The 17,404-nt window shown below is 41.6% G+C and overlaps 2 protein-coding genes across 10 annotated transcripts in view; both read left to right on the top strand.

Moving 5' to 3' along the window:
• cux2b (cut-like homeobox 2b) overlaps positions 1–13,364 on the top strand; it is a 177,639-nt gene extending 164,275 nt beyond the window's left edge. For all 7 annotated transcript variants that reach the window (XM_054773970.1, XM_054773967.1, XM_054773969.1 and 4 more), the window contains 5 exons: positions 905–1,070; positions 1,140–1,445; positions 3,797–3,985; positions 4,062–4,338; positions 5,344–13,364. In XM_054773970.1, coding sequence (XP_054629945.1) covers positions 905–1,070; positions 1,140–1,445; positions 3,797–3,985; positions 4,062–4,338; positions 5,344–6,157 — 1,752 coding nt within the window. In that variant the 3' untranslated portion in view covers positions 6,158–13,364. The remainder of the gene's footprint in view (positions 1–904; positions 1,071–1,139; positions 1,446–3,796; positions 3,986–4,061; positions 4,339–5,343) is intronic.
• A 997-nt stretch (positions 13,365–14,361) lies between these two features.
• mtmr3 (myotubularin related protein 3) overlaps positions 14,362–17,404 on the top strand; it is a 40,240-nt gene continuing 37,197 nt past the window's right edge. For all 3 annotated transcript variants that reach the window (XM_054774866.1, XM_054774867.1, XM_054774868.1), the window contains exons 1-3: positions 14,362–14,562; positions 17,011–17,085; positions 17,316–17,372. In XM_054774866.1, the coding sequence (XP_054630841.1) occupies positions 17,370–17,372 (3 nt within the window). In that variant the 5' untranslated portion in view covers positions 14,362–14,562; positions 17,011–17,085; positions 17,316–17,369. The remainder of the gene's footprint in view (positions 14,563–17,010; positions 17,086–17,315; positions 17,373–17,404) is intronic.

Genomic DNA, 17,404 nt, shown 5'->3' on the forward strand with positions numbered 1-17,404 from the left:
ACTTGTTTGTTAATTCCATTATTGCGTGTTTGTAGGAGACTAAAAAGTACGCAGTAGATCCTTGAATGGCGGAAAAAAGGAAAATAATGCCCTAGAAAAGCTCTAAAATGCCTATTTTTGATACCAAAACCTATAGTATGCTTCACACAGTTAGCACATTTAAAATTAATTTATACACAGTAAGAAACATGTAGAGGCATATAATATAGAGTATTGTGCTTACCAAACATGCAGTTATGCAACAACACGTCTCTTCAAAGCATCTTCCTGCTGGAAAACATTGAGATGGTCCTGTTAAATATTATTATTATTATTACATCTTTATATTCAGTCTATTAGCTTAGTGGATTTTCAGTCTAATAGGTTTTCATAGAAAGCCTTTTTGACACTCACATTGCACAATCAGAGTTGCGCAACAGTATGACTAAATACTGAAAGAGGCTGACACACAATAGATGCATTGTTCTTACTTACACAAGCTTAACTTTCACCTTTTAAAGGGCTGTGTCAACTGCTATGTAGATAGACTATGTGTACTTTCATTCTGGACTCTCTTCATATTCTTTGTCAATGTCAAGTCCAGCACTGTGACCAAATACATTGGTCACTAAGAAATGGCATTTACAGTACATGTGAGTGTGATAACGTCCTAAAAAAAAAGGTGATTTAGTTACCATCATGATAATAATAGTAAAGCATAATAAGAAATAAACACTTTAAAAGAGTCCCTTTGTCACCTGTACTGACAAAATACTGAGAAAAAAAGCCCAATGTTAATGGGATTGACTTTGTGGTGTTGTGCTTCCCTCTAGTGGACGTTTTTCTGAAGTGTATTCCTTCTTGAAAGAGCATTTGGTTCAATAGGAGCATATTTTTATTATTATTAATTCCATGTCTATTGCAGGTGCTTGGGCTTTCTCAGGGGAGTGTGAGCGACATGCTGTCACGGCCCAAACCCTGGAGCAAGCTGACCCAAAAAGGCAGGGAACCTTTCATTCGCATGCAGCTCTGGTTACTTGATCAGCTCGGACAGACCCTCAACCAGACGCCCAACCAGGGCCACGCTCATGGTGAGTCTGCGTTATAAGCAGGCTTTCGCATCATATCACACATCTTTATTTCATAATAATCCCCCTCAGATAAAAGTCCAGTGATGAGCCAGTCTTTGCCCTCCCCATCCGTGAGCCCAGCAGAGGGTCATCCCAGTCCGCTGGTGGAGCCGGTCAGCCTCTCCCTGGAAAGCAGCAAGGAGAACCAGCAGCCTGAGAGCCTGGTTCTGGGGCTCCCTTCCCAAACGGAGGGAGGGAAGTCCACCCCCAGCCTCATGGGCCAGCATCACCCCAGTCACCCACTTGGCATCCAGGAGCTGGTGGCCATGTCTTCTGAGCTGGACACCTATGCAATCACAAAGAAAGTCAAAGAGGTTTTAACGGACAACAACCTAGGTGAGTCTATTATCTTTCTATCTGATGGAACAAAGCCATCAACAATCCAACAATAATGACATAGATCAGGACACGTATTTCTGTTTCAGTTTTAACAATACAGTGCACTCCCGCGATTTTTCATTAAAGCATTATTTTTTCATCAAACCCAACACTGACCTCAACAACAGGAAGATACCCAGCATGCCTTGCGGGTTATAAATGAATATATTTGTGAATTTCTCTTCTCTGATGATACTCATTTTTAATGGTAAATTAAATAGAGAGTGGTTTGATGGTGCTATCTGCAGTGCTGCTTCTATGAATCCAGCAGAAGGGGCTCACAAGTCAGTTCACTCAACATTTTCCAGCAGGAAGATGCTTTGGCAAGACGTGATGTGTAAATGCATGTTTTGTGAGCACAATACTGTGTACTGTATGCCTGCGATTGTGTGTAAAACTGAATATAAAATGCTTTTAATAACAGTGAGAGGCATATTATAGGCGGCCCAGGGGCCGCATCCAACCCGCCAAACATCACTCAAATAATTTGAACCGTTCAGTCCAACTTGAGAAGTGCTCATTTATGCAGTACTTTCTCTGCTATGCAGGGGGAAACAGTGAGGCATACGCGTCCCAATGAAGCAGCAGCAGTAGAAGAAGACGATTCTCATTCAATTAAATATGGCTCTTTCAACTCTTGAAGAAAAAAAAAAGGCAAATCTATGGCAAAGGATTTTTTTTTAAATCGTCTTTTCAAAAAAATTCAAAGCAAAAACTTTACATAAATTCTTTATGTTCAGTGGAATTTATGTAAAAGGAGGTTTATGTTATGCTAGGTACTACTGTATACTAAATATACTAATATACTCAAATATAAGACATATTTAGAGTTATTTCACACTTTTTTGTTAAGTACATAATTCCACATGCGTTCATTCAGTTTTGAGAATCTACAATGTAAATAGCCATGAAAATAAAGAAAATGCATTGAATGAGAAGGTGTGTCCAAATTTTTGGCCTTACTGTGTATACAGTATATATGCAGTATCTATACACACATATATATATATATATATCAACATTTTAAAACCAGTTGAAAAATTGCAAGAATTTACATTTTGCACTGTTGGATCTTAAGGGGGTTCAAAGAGCACAAAATGCAAAAAGAAGAAATGGGAGTAAGACAAAAAAAATTGGGAGTAAGCAATTTATTGCAAACCAACTTTAAACTGCAAAGATTTCTCTCTTTAAACGCGGTGGGAATTTTGCACGAGAGCACTACCGTTTCTTCTTTTTGCATTTTGAAGCTCCACTTGGAACCTCCTTAAGATCCATTCATCCTCTATCCTCATTAGGGTCGGGGGGGTATGCTGGAGCTTATCCCAGCTGACTTCGGGCGGGGTACACCCTGGACTGGTTGCCAGTCAATGACAATTTAGAGTCTCCAGTTAACCTAACATGAATGAATTTGGAATGTGGGAGGAAACCGGAGTACCCGGAGAAAACCCACGCACACACGGGGAGAACATGCAAACTCCACACAGAAATGCCCAACGGAGATTCGAAACCAGGTCTTCCCGATCTCCAGACAGTGTGGCCAACATGCTAACCACTAGACCACCTCCTTAAGATGCAACAGTGCAAAATGTAAATTCTTGGAATTTTTCAACTGGTTTTAAAATTTTGATCAGAAGTGATCAGGAGAGTATATACTTGTAGTATACTCAACTCAAATTCTGTCCCTTGGACAAATGTACGTAACTCCTGGTTTAGAGTATCAAAAGTAGGCATTTTTAAGGCTTCTCATTGGTGCAGTTTGTCGCTACTCACAGGAAGTAGCAAATAGTGAGGATGTACTGTATGCTCATTTCAACAACATCCATTCATGTACTTCATTCACTGAGAATTATGAAAAGATTATTGCTTAATTTACACAACTTGTATTTATGAATTATACATTACAGGTTTTTACTCCAGTATTTACGCTCTACTTAATTTTGTATTGTTAATTCAAAGTTTTGTTATTTTATTCATACTTATTATTTACTTTCTTTTTATTATTATTATTATTAGTAGTAGTAGTAGTATTCATATTCTTTACCTTTATTTTTTGATACCACATTTTATTCATTTTTTGCTACTCTTTTTATCACAGCAGAGGCTATATTCTCATCAGTCTTTACTCCTTTTCATTATTTCAGATTTAGTTTTAAAAGATATGGTGTGAATGCATGATCAGTTATAGACATGAAGCATAGGTGCCATTCATTGAAGCTCTTCTTCTTCCTACTTCTTCTTGTACATGTTGAATTGTGCAAGGGTCCGAAACAAATAACGTATACTGGATTCTACATTCTGTTTCCCAACAGGCCAACGTCTTTTTGGGGAGACCATTCTGGGTCTGACTCAAGGATCTGTGTCTGACCTGCTGTCCCGGCCCAAACCTTGGCACAAACTTAGCCTGAAAGGCAGGGAGCCATTTGTCCGCATGCAGTTGTGGCTCAACGATCCTCACAATGTAGACAAGCTGAGAGCAATGAAGAAGATGGAGAAGAAAGGTGGACATGCTATTTTGCAATACATTCCAGTGTGAGTGCTGGATTTCATTGTGTTCCCTCACTGTCGTCTCTGCAGCTTACCTGAAAAGGCGTTATGGGCTACTGAGCACGGGCTCAGACAGCGACTCGCCCAGTACTCGCTCTGAGTGCGTGAGCCCAGCCTTGTCCTCGCTAGACCTGTGCTCTTATGGCCAGGTGAAGAAGCCCCGGGTGGTGCTGGGTGCGGTGGAGAAAGAAACCCTGAGGAAGGCCTACCTCCTGGAACCATACCCCTCACAGAACACCATTGAGATGTTGGCTTCCCAGCTCCACCTCAAAACCAACACTGTTATCAACTGGTTCCACAACTACAGGCCAGTCCACTGATTGTCTTGAGACACCTAGAGACGGGGATATCCAAAGTCACGATCAGGGGCCATTTTCAGCCCGCAGCTCGTTTTTTTGTTGGGTCTCGGCATATTGTAGAAATAAAATTCTAGTATTGAGGAGATATATTATTAGATGTTACATAATTTGCTTTGTCGCTTATAACTCAAAGCTGAGATGTGGATGTTTTGTTCAGAGAGATTGGTTTTAGCGTCCTTCATGTACAAAATTCATGTCCTTTAATTTTTATGTATGCGACCCTTGTTGGCAATGTTTTTGGACACCCTTCATCTAAAGCAGGGGTCTCAAACTCACAGCCCACGGGCCATATCCAGCCCACCAAATCGTATCTTGCGGCCCGTGACTGGACATCAAAGAGTAGTGTAACTGCAGCCCGCAACATCCAGGCAAGCTCAGTGTTACTTCCATACTTACAGGGGCAAGTAAACACCAACACTAAACCAACAGTGGTGTTATCACATGGATGTATTGTGTATTGTATCGTATCCTGAGGTACCCTGAGATTCCCAGCCCTACTCCCAATACTTGATGCGGCCCAGCATCACCCAGACTCTACCTCCACTGGCCCCCAGTGAAATTGAGTTTGAGACCCCTGATCTAAAGGAACAACAAAACAACAACAAAAATATGTGTTTTCGGGATTTTTTTTGTCTATTCATGTAGAGATTAGAACAACTTTAGATTCAACTAGAAAAATACCTGCGAAAACTTTGAGTGGGCCTGTTACCCGTTACGAACCTCTGGCCAGGCATCTGAGACTGACTTTTGGGCTTACCTTTGAAACTGTTTTTGAAACGGAATGCTAAAAATGCTAGCAGCAACCTGCGTGGCTACATAATGATAACAAGTGGTTTGGGCAAATAAATAAATCGGGTTCTTAATAGTATTTCATATCAGGAGTGGACAGAAAATAATTGAGAAGCAGTGGCCTAACTGTGTGTGTGTGTGTGTGTGTGTGTGTGTGCGTGCAGGTCCAGGATGAGGCGTGAGGTGCTAATGGAGGGCCTGCCAGACAACGACACAGATGCTGAGCACCACAGCTACTCTCCGTCAGCGACACGGAGTCCTCACTCTGACGGGGAGGAGAGGAGGCTGCAGCAGCCCTCAGGACACAACCACTCTAGCCTTCCTCCATGCACCAACACCGCACCACATCCTTTCGTTAAACAGGAGGCGGTAGACGGGGAGAACGAGGCGGAGGTGGGGGCAGAGGGATCGGTGAGATCTTCGAGAGCTCAGTGTTTTTCCACTGCGGTGGAATTCCCACAGTTGAAAAGTGAGCACGAGGAGCCTGCCATCAGCTGCTGTGATACCCTCTTGGCTGGCCAGAGCATGAAGAAGGAGGAGGAAATGAGCAGTCAGGCTGCACTTTACGCTGGCGCCGCCTCCATAGAGGCCCCCCAGAGAGCATCCCAGTCCAGGCACGAGGGGGAAGACGCTGGAAAGTCTCCCGTTGACCCGGTCAGCTTCAAGGCCTCGTCAGAAGCCTGCCGCAGCAGCTTAGAGGTCTCCCTCAACTCCCCGTCTGCCGCGTCCTCACCCGGTCTCATGATGTCTGTCTCTCCCGTGCCCTCCTCTTCTGCGCCAATATCCCCCTCGCTGCCGAACCCGCCCTCCACGAGCACCAATCACAGCCTGGACCCCAACCCGCCGCCTCCTTTCCAAAGCCCCAAGCTCAACAGAAGCAGCCAGAGACGCAATGAGAAAATGGCCAACCTCAATAACATCATCCACAGGTTAGAGAGAGCAGCCAATCGAGAAGAAACACTGGAATGGGAGTTTTAAATCTCTCATTGGCGAGTAGCAAATAAAACTTCTTGAAGACTTGGAATGGAGCCTGGCTCCTGAAGGCCTGGAAATGGGAACACAGAGCAATCACGATGCTGAATTCCCCTCAAGATCTTCAAGTTGGAGATAGAAAGTTTCTAAGTGTGTTTGTTTCTTTTTTTGTAACTATGTATGACAGCACTAGCTGTCCTTTTACCTTTTGGACTGGACATGGAGACTTCTAGCCTCGAGACTTGAGACTTGCAGCTACGGTGTCATAAAGATGCGCACTGAAATCCTGTAGATTGCCACTTGGTGAGATTAAAAAAAACAAGACCCCTGTCTTAAAGCCATGAAAAGCACTATAACTATTTGAAAAGAGACATTGACCAAATTTGCTACTTTTTGCATAGCAATTTTTCAGATTTTGTCTTTAAAGATGGGACTGAACATGAAATCATTTTACCGACTGAGGGATAGTCCTTTAAGACTCTAAATATTCCACATCTCGTATGTAATTAGTTCCTTGATGATATGTTTGAAGATATTTGTAACTCACACGTATAAAATGTGTTTGTACATGTTGTAGAATTGTCTGCAATAGCCTTCTCTGAAACCCATGTAGCATGGTACTCACCTGACCCTCTTATTCTCTGTAGTTAGTCACCTGTGCTTATACTTGAGTGAAAACAAGAGGAACAAAAAAAGATGAAAAATAACAGAAAGGAGGAACTATAACGAGGAGAGTACTTTTAAACAATGTTGTAATTCTACAAACGATTGATGAGCGTTACGGTTGAGGACCCACATGCGTAGCATAGCCAGTACCACACACAGTACACACAAGCACAGTTTACATGAGTTTTTTTAGTCAGACTTACTGTACCTCTCGTGTCCCTCTAAGGCAGTGTTTCCCAATCTTTATTCGGCCAAGGCACATATTTGACATTACCCCCAAACAAAAATGCCACAAAAACTACATATACAGGTGACAGACTCGAGTCACTCACTGAAGCGAAGCGGGTACTTGATTCACTCGGGTCGTCCGTTCCAGAGGGCGTGCACTGGAACTCGCACATGCGCAACAATTTGTGAATCAGGTACTCGAGTCACCAGTCAAAGAGCGCATCCGTAGAAACTTTCATGCATCAGATATACTCTGACCACTGGAGTCACGGAGTGCATGTGCAGAAACTTGCACATGCGCAACAAGTTGTGAATCAGGTACAGGATTCACCCGAGTCACCCGCCACTGCCTGCGAAGAAACTGGCATATGTTCCATCCACTGTGCTCCCGACTGGTCCCAGATTTAATCACGCCCTGACACTTTACCCTTTTTCCTTTTTTAATTGAGCAAGCGTTTACGCGTGTGAGTAAGTGAACAAGTTTGTGCAGACGAGTACCCGTGAGTCCCTAATCAGGAGAAACAAAAAGTCTCATTCATCACATCTCTAGTCCTCTTGCGTAAATGAAATGCTCTTATCACTCGCATATGTTCCATCACTCGGCATGGCTCAGGTGGTAGAGTACCTGAAGGTTGCGGGTTCGATCCTCCGTCCGCCCGTGATCATGTCGAAGTAACCTTGGGCAAGATACTGAACCCCCGTTTGCTCCTGATGCTGCGTCATCAGTGTGTAAATCTGCTAACAGTGTCAAAGCGCTTTGAGTGCTTCGGATGTGGAAAAGCGCTATACAAGTGAAGGAACCATTTAAGTATAGCAATCAGTGAATATGTGATCGTCTCACAGAGACGAGTGAGTCTCGATTCAGGAAAAAACTTGTCTTTGGAATGACTCATTCATGACTTGCAGATCTCTAGTACTCTCTAGTCTACGTACAGGGGCATTGCAAGGGAGGGAGACACAGGAAGTCTCAATAATGAGACCGCGATGCTTGTTGTTCATTTTGAAGGAGCAGACCCTTTCATATGTTCAAGGAAACCATCTTTACCCTCGGTGATGGTCACGGCAGTTGAACGGCGTAGTCCAAGCATGCAATATTAACAAAAAATACATTTTAGAGATCATAATTATAGTTTCACATGCAGAAAACAATGCAAAATGAAAAAAAAATGATGACTGAACTGGAAAAATGACCATTTAACATCACTTGAACCTTTACTGAAGGCTTGTTGGTGACGCAGGAGAGCTTTTGGCACAAGTTCTTTCTTTTCATGTTTTTTATCAAATTGCTGGCGCTCTCAAATTTTAAGCCACATTGCGGGTTATTTAGTAGCCGCCTTCAATAAAAAATGACCGTGAGTCGGAAAAGCGTAGGGTGCTGTGTTTGGGCACTGTGTTCCTCGGAACGATACGGTATAGGCCAAACATATTCGTTCGTTATGTGCGATATTGTACGATAACCGACACGATGTACAAAAAGTTTCATGGAAAACCAAATCATACAAAAATTGGGGCGTTTGAAAGCAAAGGGTTGACTGTTCTTTACTTGGAGTAAATAATTAATACATTGCGGACCGATGAAGTGAAATTGGATCATTTCCTCGCAGCACACCAAATAATCGAATGTGCCGCAGCACAGTGGTTGGGAATCACTGCTCTAAGGCATCACACATGGTTGACCTCAGAATATCTTAAGGCACATCATGCATTGACCATACGACTCGTGCTCGTTTGAAGAAATAACGGGGAACCGTGTGCGCCACGTGCATTTGGCAAACAAGCATCAAGGTGCAAACTTTTGTTGTTTTATTTCAAAAGAAGGGAGATAACTCCCTTGTCGGTGATCTTCCTCCAAGCTTACACCTGACTGAGTGCACTTTCTCCAAACGGATCATGTACTGTAGCTAGACTAATAATGTATACTTGATGAAACACCTCAACCTCTAACGCATTGTGCATGTTACCACCCAACACTGCAGAGAGCATGATCATGACAGTATGACCTCATCCACATGGGAACATTCAGTTTGGAAGTTAATTATCCTCGCTTATTATCTTTGTGTTTTGTGTTGGTACCAGTTATTTGTCATGCTTGCAAAATGTTCTTTTTTATGTATTTTGCTTCTATTTTATATTCCGAACCACAGTTAGATGTCCATGACTACTTACAGCACTTAGATAATGATGCGGACTCGATGTCAAATATCAACATATTAGTGTCCAAGTCCTTTCATTGACTGTATCGTGGAAATTGGTAGTAAACACTTGGATTGTATTACGTAGAGATATATATAGGGCACTGTTACACAAAATAATATCTTCAATTCTTGGAGCAAAATGTGCTGACTAGAATGAAATGGTTATAATGGATGGTCCGGTCGAGCTTGCCCACGGTTAAGAAGTTCTCTCAGGGTAGCCTTGCTTTCTACAGCTTTACTCACAACCGCCCTCCTCCTCTTTGGTGGAAAACAAGAAAACAAGAGAATGACTCGGACACAAACTGACCAGTTTCAGGGGAGTCGTTGCAAGTTGAATGAAGCGCCGCCAGTGTGTCATAGGTTGAATCTACAAGGGTGTGGGCAATGGGTGCCACTTTTTGTTGAAGCAGATGTGTTTCTTTCTGGAGTTCATGCCGCCATGTTTGTGCATAATACACTGTATGGTTGGAGGTTTATTTATTTTGGAGCAGGGGTGCCCAAACCTTTTTCCAGCAATACATAAGAATTGAAGGACACGGGGGGGGGGGGCACTTTGATGCATTTTGTGCGTTAAAGATGCTAAAACGAATCCAGTGTAGGCCAGGGTATGCTACTCACAAAAAGTTAGGAATATTCAGCTCAGGATCAACATCTTGTTTGAAGCCTCGCAATGACGAGGTGGGCCAACCCACCCAATTGGTGCCAACTTTCTCAAAAAAAATACACATTTCTGCCTTTTTCAACTCTAAATCTGATAATACATGTGTTGAACTGCATAAAATGTCTATTGGCCCATCTCAGGCAACTTTATTTCATTTTTTTACATGTCTCCTCAGCCAAAATGACTCCTTTAAGTAACAGGACGCAAAATAGCAGTAGTGAGTTTTTAGAATAGAGTTAGCAAATACATGAAGTATAACCGCACGGAATTTATGATAATATGTTGACACGAAGCACATTAGTGATTCGAAAAAAATTGTAAAAATAAGTAACGTCCAAAAATGATGTAGGTAACAGGACTGTGCAGAGATTTTAAGTCATGGTTGAAATATCATCGAATATACTCAAAAATAAATCAAGTGCTTTTGGCCTTCTGAATGAGGATCTGAATAATGAAACTTTTGGACTTGTGGAATTTTCCAAATGTTTCAGAGGATGTATATATATATACACTGCTGATCAAAATCTTAAGACCAGTTGAAAAATTGCTAGAATTTGCATTTTGCACATTTGGATCTTAATGAGGTTTTAAGTAGAGCTACAATATGCAAAAGCAAGAAAGGGGAGTGAGACAAAAAACATTTGGAACTTGTAATTTAAACACAAACAAAAAAACTGAAATTGGTTGTTTATCAGCTGATCAAAAGTTTAAGACCACAGGCTATAAAAGTGAAATCTGCTCAAAATTTTCATTTTCTGTCAGGCATTCACACTGTCATGCCCTCCTGATGGCTAAAGCTAAGAAGCTTTCTCTTTTTAAATGTGGCTGGATTGTCGAGCTGCATAAGCAAGGCCTCTCACAGCGTGCCATTGCTGCTGAGGTTGGGTGCAGTAAGACGGTCATTCTAAGTTTTTTGAAAGATCCTGAGCATTATGGAACAAAAAAGTCAAGTGGTAGACCCCAAAAAAATCACACCTGTGCTGAGCCGGAGGATCTGATTGGCTGTCCAACTAGACACATGGAGGTCTTCGACCCAAACTAAGACCCTTACTGGTACAGACTGCAGTGCAATGACCAACCATCAGATGGCATCTGTGGGAAAACGGTTTAAAAAACAAAAAACAAATTCAAAGACCAACGCCACAAAACTGCCCGTTTAGACTTTACCAGGGGGCATCAAACATGGGACATTGAAAGGTGGAAAAAGTTTTATTCTCTGATGAGAAAAAATGTAACCTTGATGGTCAAGATGGCTTCCAACATTACTGGCATGACAAGGAGATCCCACCTGAGATGTTTTCTACCTGGCACAGTGGAGGGGGGTCCATCATGATCTGGGGTGCTTTTTCATTCAGTGGAACACTGGAGCTTCAGGTGGTGCAGGGTCATCAAACGGCGGCTACTTGCATGCAGATGTTGCAGCGGGCATCCTTCATGACTGAGGGCCCACGTCTGTGTGGTAACAGCTGGGTTTTTCAACAGCACAACGCTGCAGTTCACAATGCTCGCTTGACCAAGGACTTCTTCAGGGAGAATAACATCACTCTTTTGGACCATCCTGCATGTCCCCCTCATTTAAATCCCATAGAGAACATTTGGGGATGGATGGCAAGGGAAGTTTATGAAAATGGCCATCAGTTCCAGACAGTTGATGCCCTTCGTGAAGCCATCTTCATCACTTGGAGCAATGTTCCCACTAGCCTCCTGGAAACACTCGCATCAAGCATGCACAAACCAATTTTTGAAGTGATTAACAAGAACAGTGGAGCTACCCAATACTGAGTCCTACTGAGAACATTTTGGGTTCCGGTTTGGAGAGTTTTTTGTTCTTTTTTGAGCAACTTTTGATCAGCTGATAAACAGCCTATTTCAGCTTAATTGTTGTTTTCAATAAATTACTTCTTCAAAGTGCTTTTTTTCTCACTCCCCCTTCTTGCTTTTGCATATTGTAGCTCTACTTAAAACCTCATTAAGATCCAAATGTGCAAAATGCAAATTCTAGCAATTTTTCAACTGCTCTTAAGATTTTGATCAGGTCTGTGTGTATGTGGCATCTTTGTGTGTAACATGTCTGGACAATTTCAATTATTATATTTCATGGTAAAGTCTACCTTTATGAATCATAGTCAGGCAACAAATGTTGTATTTCCGGTGTTTAAGGTAGTTTAAAATCATCTTTCGAATTATGTTCATTAAATATTGCAGTTAGACACTTTGCTTAATTAAAAAACTATATTTGACGGTTGGTTTTATTGTGCATTTCTACATGTTATTTCCTGGGCGCGCCAATAGCACCGATTCAGCGGCATGGCGAGCCACTGTTGGTCAGTTGCTAGGTGTTGTCTTGGCCACATGATGTCAACATGTGAACAGCATGATGAAGAGGACTGTTTAAATACCAATTCTAATTCAACCAGGACATTTAGCGGTCCCTTCCTGGATTGCACACCTTTGTGAATTTTGCTGCTCAGCATCTTGCGAGAGAACAGCGATTGTGCAAAAGGCACTGAAACATTGAACAGTTGACCATGTGCGTTCAAAAGTTTAGAGAAGATGAAACGAAGTTCACCTGTAAAGACTATAGTGCATCGTAGCTCCATCCTGAAATGTCGCCCAAATATTTCTCCCTTTTTGTGAGTCGCGTATGCTAAGCTATCTGAACAAAACATCATTTTAGCTTTGTGTTGAAAGTGACAAAGCAAATTAGTGTGTTGTCTAATAATACATCCCATCATAATGAATTCATTTTATTTTGAGAATAAGGCCAAAAACAGCCCTCGGGGGCCGCTCTTTGGACACCCCTGTTTTTGAAACATGCTGCCTAGAAGAAATGTATTTATGAAGAGCGTTATCCTCATGAAAATGTCTTTGTTTTGCATGCAACTAGATGACATGACAAAGGATAGACTGTGGTTTTTGTGTTGTTCTTGCACAGGGACATTCCAACAGCACTTAAGTCTTTTTATTATAGTGAAGTCTATGCATGTTGCAGCTGATAGATTTCATTCTGAATCCACTCTGACATGAAGCCACGACCAACCCGGGTAACATTGCTGTCACACAAAATATTGAAATCATGTTTTGGTGCCATATCATACGCCTCGGGCATTATGCCTCCTCACAAGGCATGACTGAAGAGGGTTTGGGCTTCTTATAACCGTGTTATTACGAAAGCAAAGCTTGATGTAAAACGGAACCGACTCATTATATGGAAGAATAGAGTGACTAAACCTTTACATCTTTGGTCAGCTTACATTCAATGATTTTTCTCCGTTGTGAGCAAATGGCAGTGAGGTTTTGTCGCAAAGTTTCCTGAAAGGCAAAAAGATAATGCCTCTCACATCATGGCTCGGACATGTTAAAAGATGGATCTTCTTGGAAAGTTGCATATGTAAGCCATCGTTCAATACATGATTATTTAAGACATTGCTGTGTTGGTGTTTTCATTTCTGTTTTATTTCAAATCAGCACACATTTCTATTTGCAGCATGTAATTAAATTAAATTATTATTATAACTACTCTATTTCCCACTCTTTTTCCTGTTCATTCTTTTTGCATCTTGGTTATGGTAATGGATTAGTATATTTTGCTATTACTTTATATTACTGAATTTATTTTTACGGTTATCGATCATTTGTTCACTTTCTGCTTGTATTTAAAATGGACAGGTTGACCTTTTTTGAGTAAAAAAAGTTAACAGGGTTTGTAGAAAGCTTGTTCAATCAAACTGTCAGAAATGAGAGAAAAAACAAAGGAAAAATAGAAAAAAAAGGTTTTAAAGGTACAAGTTCACAGCACCATTGTGTGCAATAGATAAGTACAGGATACAGTTGAATAATTCATAGAACGGACAAATCGTACGAACAAGAGTAAAAGTGGCATAAACATTTTGTAATGAGTAGATGAACAAGGCATTTTATAGATCAAACTGGCATAACCATTGTTTCATGAGTAGATAACAGCAGGGGACGTTATAGATAAAACTGACAATCATTTTATAATAAACAGATAAATGCAGGCTGTTTTATAGATACAACTGGCATAAACATTGTATAATTAATAGATAAATACGGGGTACGTTACTGATGAAACTGGCATAATCATTGTATAATAAATAGATGAATTTAGGATTATGTTATGTTTTATTAGTGGCATAAATATTGTAAAAGGAATAAATACAACTGAGAGAAGCATTTTATAATAAACAGGAACATGTGTAATAGATGATACCTTATTATATAGTAAAGATTTAAAAAATGAATAAATTCAGGATATTTGTTTTGTTGCTCTGCTTACAGTCTGGTACTTCCAATACTTGTGGTATTGTTTTTACTATTTATTAGTTGAATGATGTCCTGTGTTACGGTGATTGTGGTCGTCAGTGTTTACATGATTGTACCACATGGTGCGCGAGCGCCAACCCCCGCGGCCCCGCCCATTGCACGGCTTCGGCGCGATGACGTCATAAACACGTAAACTCGGGCTCCGACAATTTTGCGATAATGGCGACGATGGCTCAGTGGTGGAAAGGGACACAGTGAAAGCTAAGCGTCGGCTCGGCTATGTCTGGTTATCCTCTCCGGGTTCATTTGCTGCCTACCAACTGTACGGGATTCGGGTGATTCTGCGGCCTTTGAACGTCTCGTCACTCGCACGGCTGGTGAGTGTGCCGGCTTGTGGTCGTTGGCGGTGTGTTTTGACAGAGGCCTCCGCTTTGGGGTCCGCCCTCCATCTTCACAACAACAAAAACAGTTGCGAGCTGCATTAGCTGGAGTAGCTAATGGTTGCTAACTAGCCTGCTACCTACGGACCTGACACCGGCGAACAACACTGTGTATTGTTCACAAGTCGTCTTTCATGTTATTTTATTGCGGTCCCTGTGTCCAGCTTGGCATTAGCAGTAGCATGTTAACATGACCAACATTACGGTGGTTGCATTCTCGATTCACTTCCCTCAATAAAATGTAACGTCAGCAAACAATAGGGAGAAAAAGGAGTAGTGTTAATGTTACGTAATTAGTTGTGTTAGCTGTTAGCACAACTTGTGCACACAACCGACCATCCTAGTGCATACTTTTCATGCCATCGTAATGTTACGTTATAGTACTATTGTTTTTTTGTTTTGTTTTTTTAAATACTTGGTTTGTAATATGGCGCTTCTGCGATTGCTAGCTTGTAATGATTTAATCCCATTGCTGGACTGGCTGTCAACGTAGTTGGCTGTGCAAGAAGTGCTGCCCCTTTTTGCTATGAATCAACTCTTCCCCTCCGGAATAATAAGACCACCACACATTATTACAGATTTGTGCAGGTCGGTGGATAATGTTGCACCCTGTGATGCATTGTGGCATGTCACGGGGCGGCAATACTGTTAAACCTCTAAGGGGCTTAGCTGGGTGACTCTCAACTCCGGCTCAGACTGTAGTGATGGAGAAAATAATCGGTTCTTATGACTCGGCTCACTCAAAAGAGACGACTCTCTCAGGTCCCAAGTGGCTCTTCGGATTTTTTTTTCATTTAAATCAATTTATGGTAGACATTTTTTGCAGTTTAACTTATAATTGTGAAAAATAGTGACATTTTTTTAAAACTCGGTTCTTTTAAACCACTATTGGTAACGTATGCTAGCCGTTGATGGTGCTCTTATGTTTTTTGGTTGAAAAATATTTAACCTTGAGCTGGTGACATACAGCAGCTTTAATGTGGAATGAAAAGGATGAAGATGTTTGATAGTGCAGTTGTTCGAGCTTGTAGATGGCTTGTTCAGTAAAATACATGATGAATGAGAAGTAATTAGATAATAAATAAAGTAATATAAATAGATAATAAGTAAAGTAAATAATGCAAAATACATAGAATGAATTAAATAAATAAAATACGGGAGTAAAACTAGCCATAACTTTGTGCAGTAATGAATAATGCTTGGTGTATGGTAAAGAATTCCTCAACGAGTGCATGCGCAGAAACTCGCACATGCCTGATAAGCTTGGCAAGTGAGCTGTAGATGCTCGGCGAGCACCCGTGAGCGAGAGGAACGTGGGTCTTCATCAAGAGCCTATGAGTCAGTGAAACTCGAGTCATCTTCAAAGCATCAGTGAGTCAGTGAATCTCGAGTCTTGGTCAAGCACCCGTGATATGGCTTGGGCAGGAAAGGTAAAGGAGAGTTAATTGGAGGCAAGGACCAGCTCTATTGCTATTTTCACGGGGCTACTGCGTTTATCCAAATGCAGCTAGAGTAACCGTTGTACAATTATTGACGTGTTACCTGCTTTCCTTTTTTAATTTTAGCCTGCAGTAGCAAGGGTGAGTAAGTGAACGAATTAACAGAGATGAGTACTAGTAAAAAAAAACGTTTGAATGATTCGTTCATGACTGGCACAAATTTTCTTAATCTCAGTTACCATCAGGCCAGGCCTTCTCTCTGCTGCTATGGGCTGCAGGTTTTGTCTTGCTCCTCCACCTCATGCTTTGGTTTGTGTATGATCGGCTCTCGCTGACCTCATCTTTTAGCTGACTTGGGCTGTTGGGGACATTTTCATATAATAATAGGTGGTTTAAGAGATGAACGCCCATCCATTTTCTATACCGCTTTTCCTCATTAGGGTCACGGGGGCATGCTGGAGCCTACCCCAGCTGACTTCGAGTGACAGGCGGGGTACACCCTGGACTGGTCGCCAACCAATCGCAGGGCACATATAGACAAACAACCATTCACGTTCACATTCATGCCTATGGACAATTTAGAGTCGCCGATTAACCTAACATGCATGTTTTTGTGTGGGAGGAAACCGGAGTAAACCCACGCACGCACGGGGAGAACATGCAAACTCCACACAGAAATGCCCAGGGGAGAATCGAACCTTTCCGATCTCCAGACTGTTACTGTGTTGGCCAACATGCTAACCACTAGACCACCGTGCGGCCCAGAGATGAACGTATTCCATAAAAATGTTCTCGTTGATCATATGAGTCTTGAAGTTAGTTTACTGTTAGTTTTTACAATTATTTTTTTTGGGCTGCATACACATAACTGTGACCACCAGTGCAGCTATTTTGCCAGCAGTAAGAATGTTGTAATTCAATATAATGTTCGCCTTTATTTCCACAGATTTCCATGTCTGTCTTGTGAACACCTTAAACCAGATCATCTGGACTACACATTGTCCATTGCTGATCATCCGTGGTAAGACCAAACGACATTGAATCATTGCATTTATGTAGATATTGCAGCCTCATATAGTTTCTGGTGTCGCTGCTGTAAAATTGAAAACTTAATATTAGAATTAGTGAAAGCCCAAATATGACTATTTTCTACAAATATTGCAACTCTCCCTTTGTTGCATCATACATGCAAGACACACAATTTTTGTGTTTGCTTAGAGTTTCTTAAATGTGTCTTTGCTTTTTCCACAGGTTGGGGCAGGCCTGGCTTCCTAGTTAGGTGACCCACACTCCTTCACAGGGGCCATGGTACAGTACTTTCTTTTCAATATTGAGTTCAC

The sequence above is a fragment of the Dunckerocampus dactyliophorus genome, chromosome 4 (assembly GCF_027744805.1).
Source record: "Dunckerocampus dactyliophorus isolate RoL2022-P2 chromosome 4, RoL_Ddac_1.1, whole genome shotgun sequence".
In the NCBI taxonomy this organism is placed as follows: domain Eukaryota; kingdom Metazoa; phylum Chordata; class Actinopteri; order Syngnathiformes; family Syngnathidae; genus Dunckerocampus; species Dunckerocampus dactyliophorus.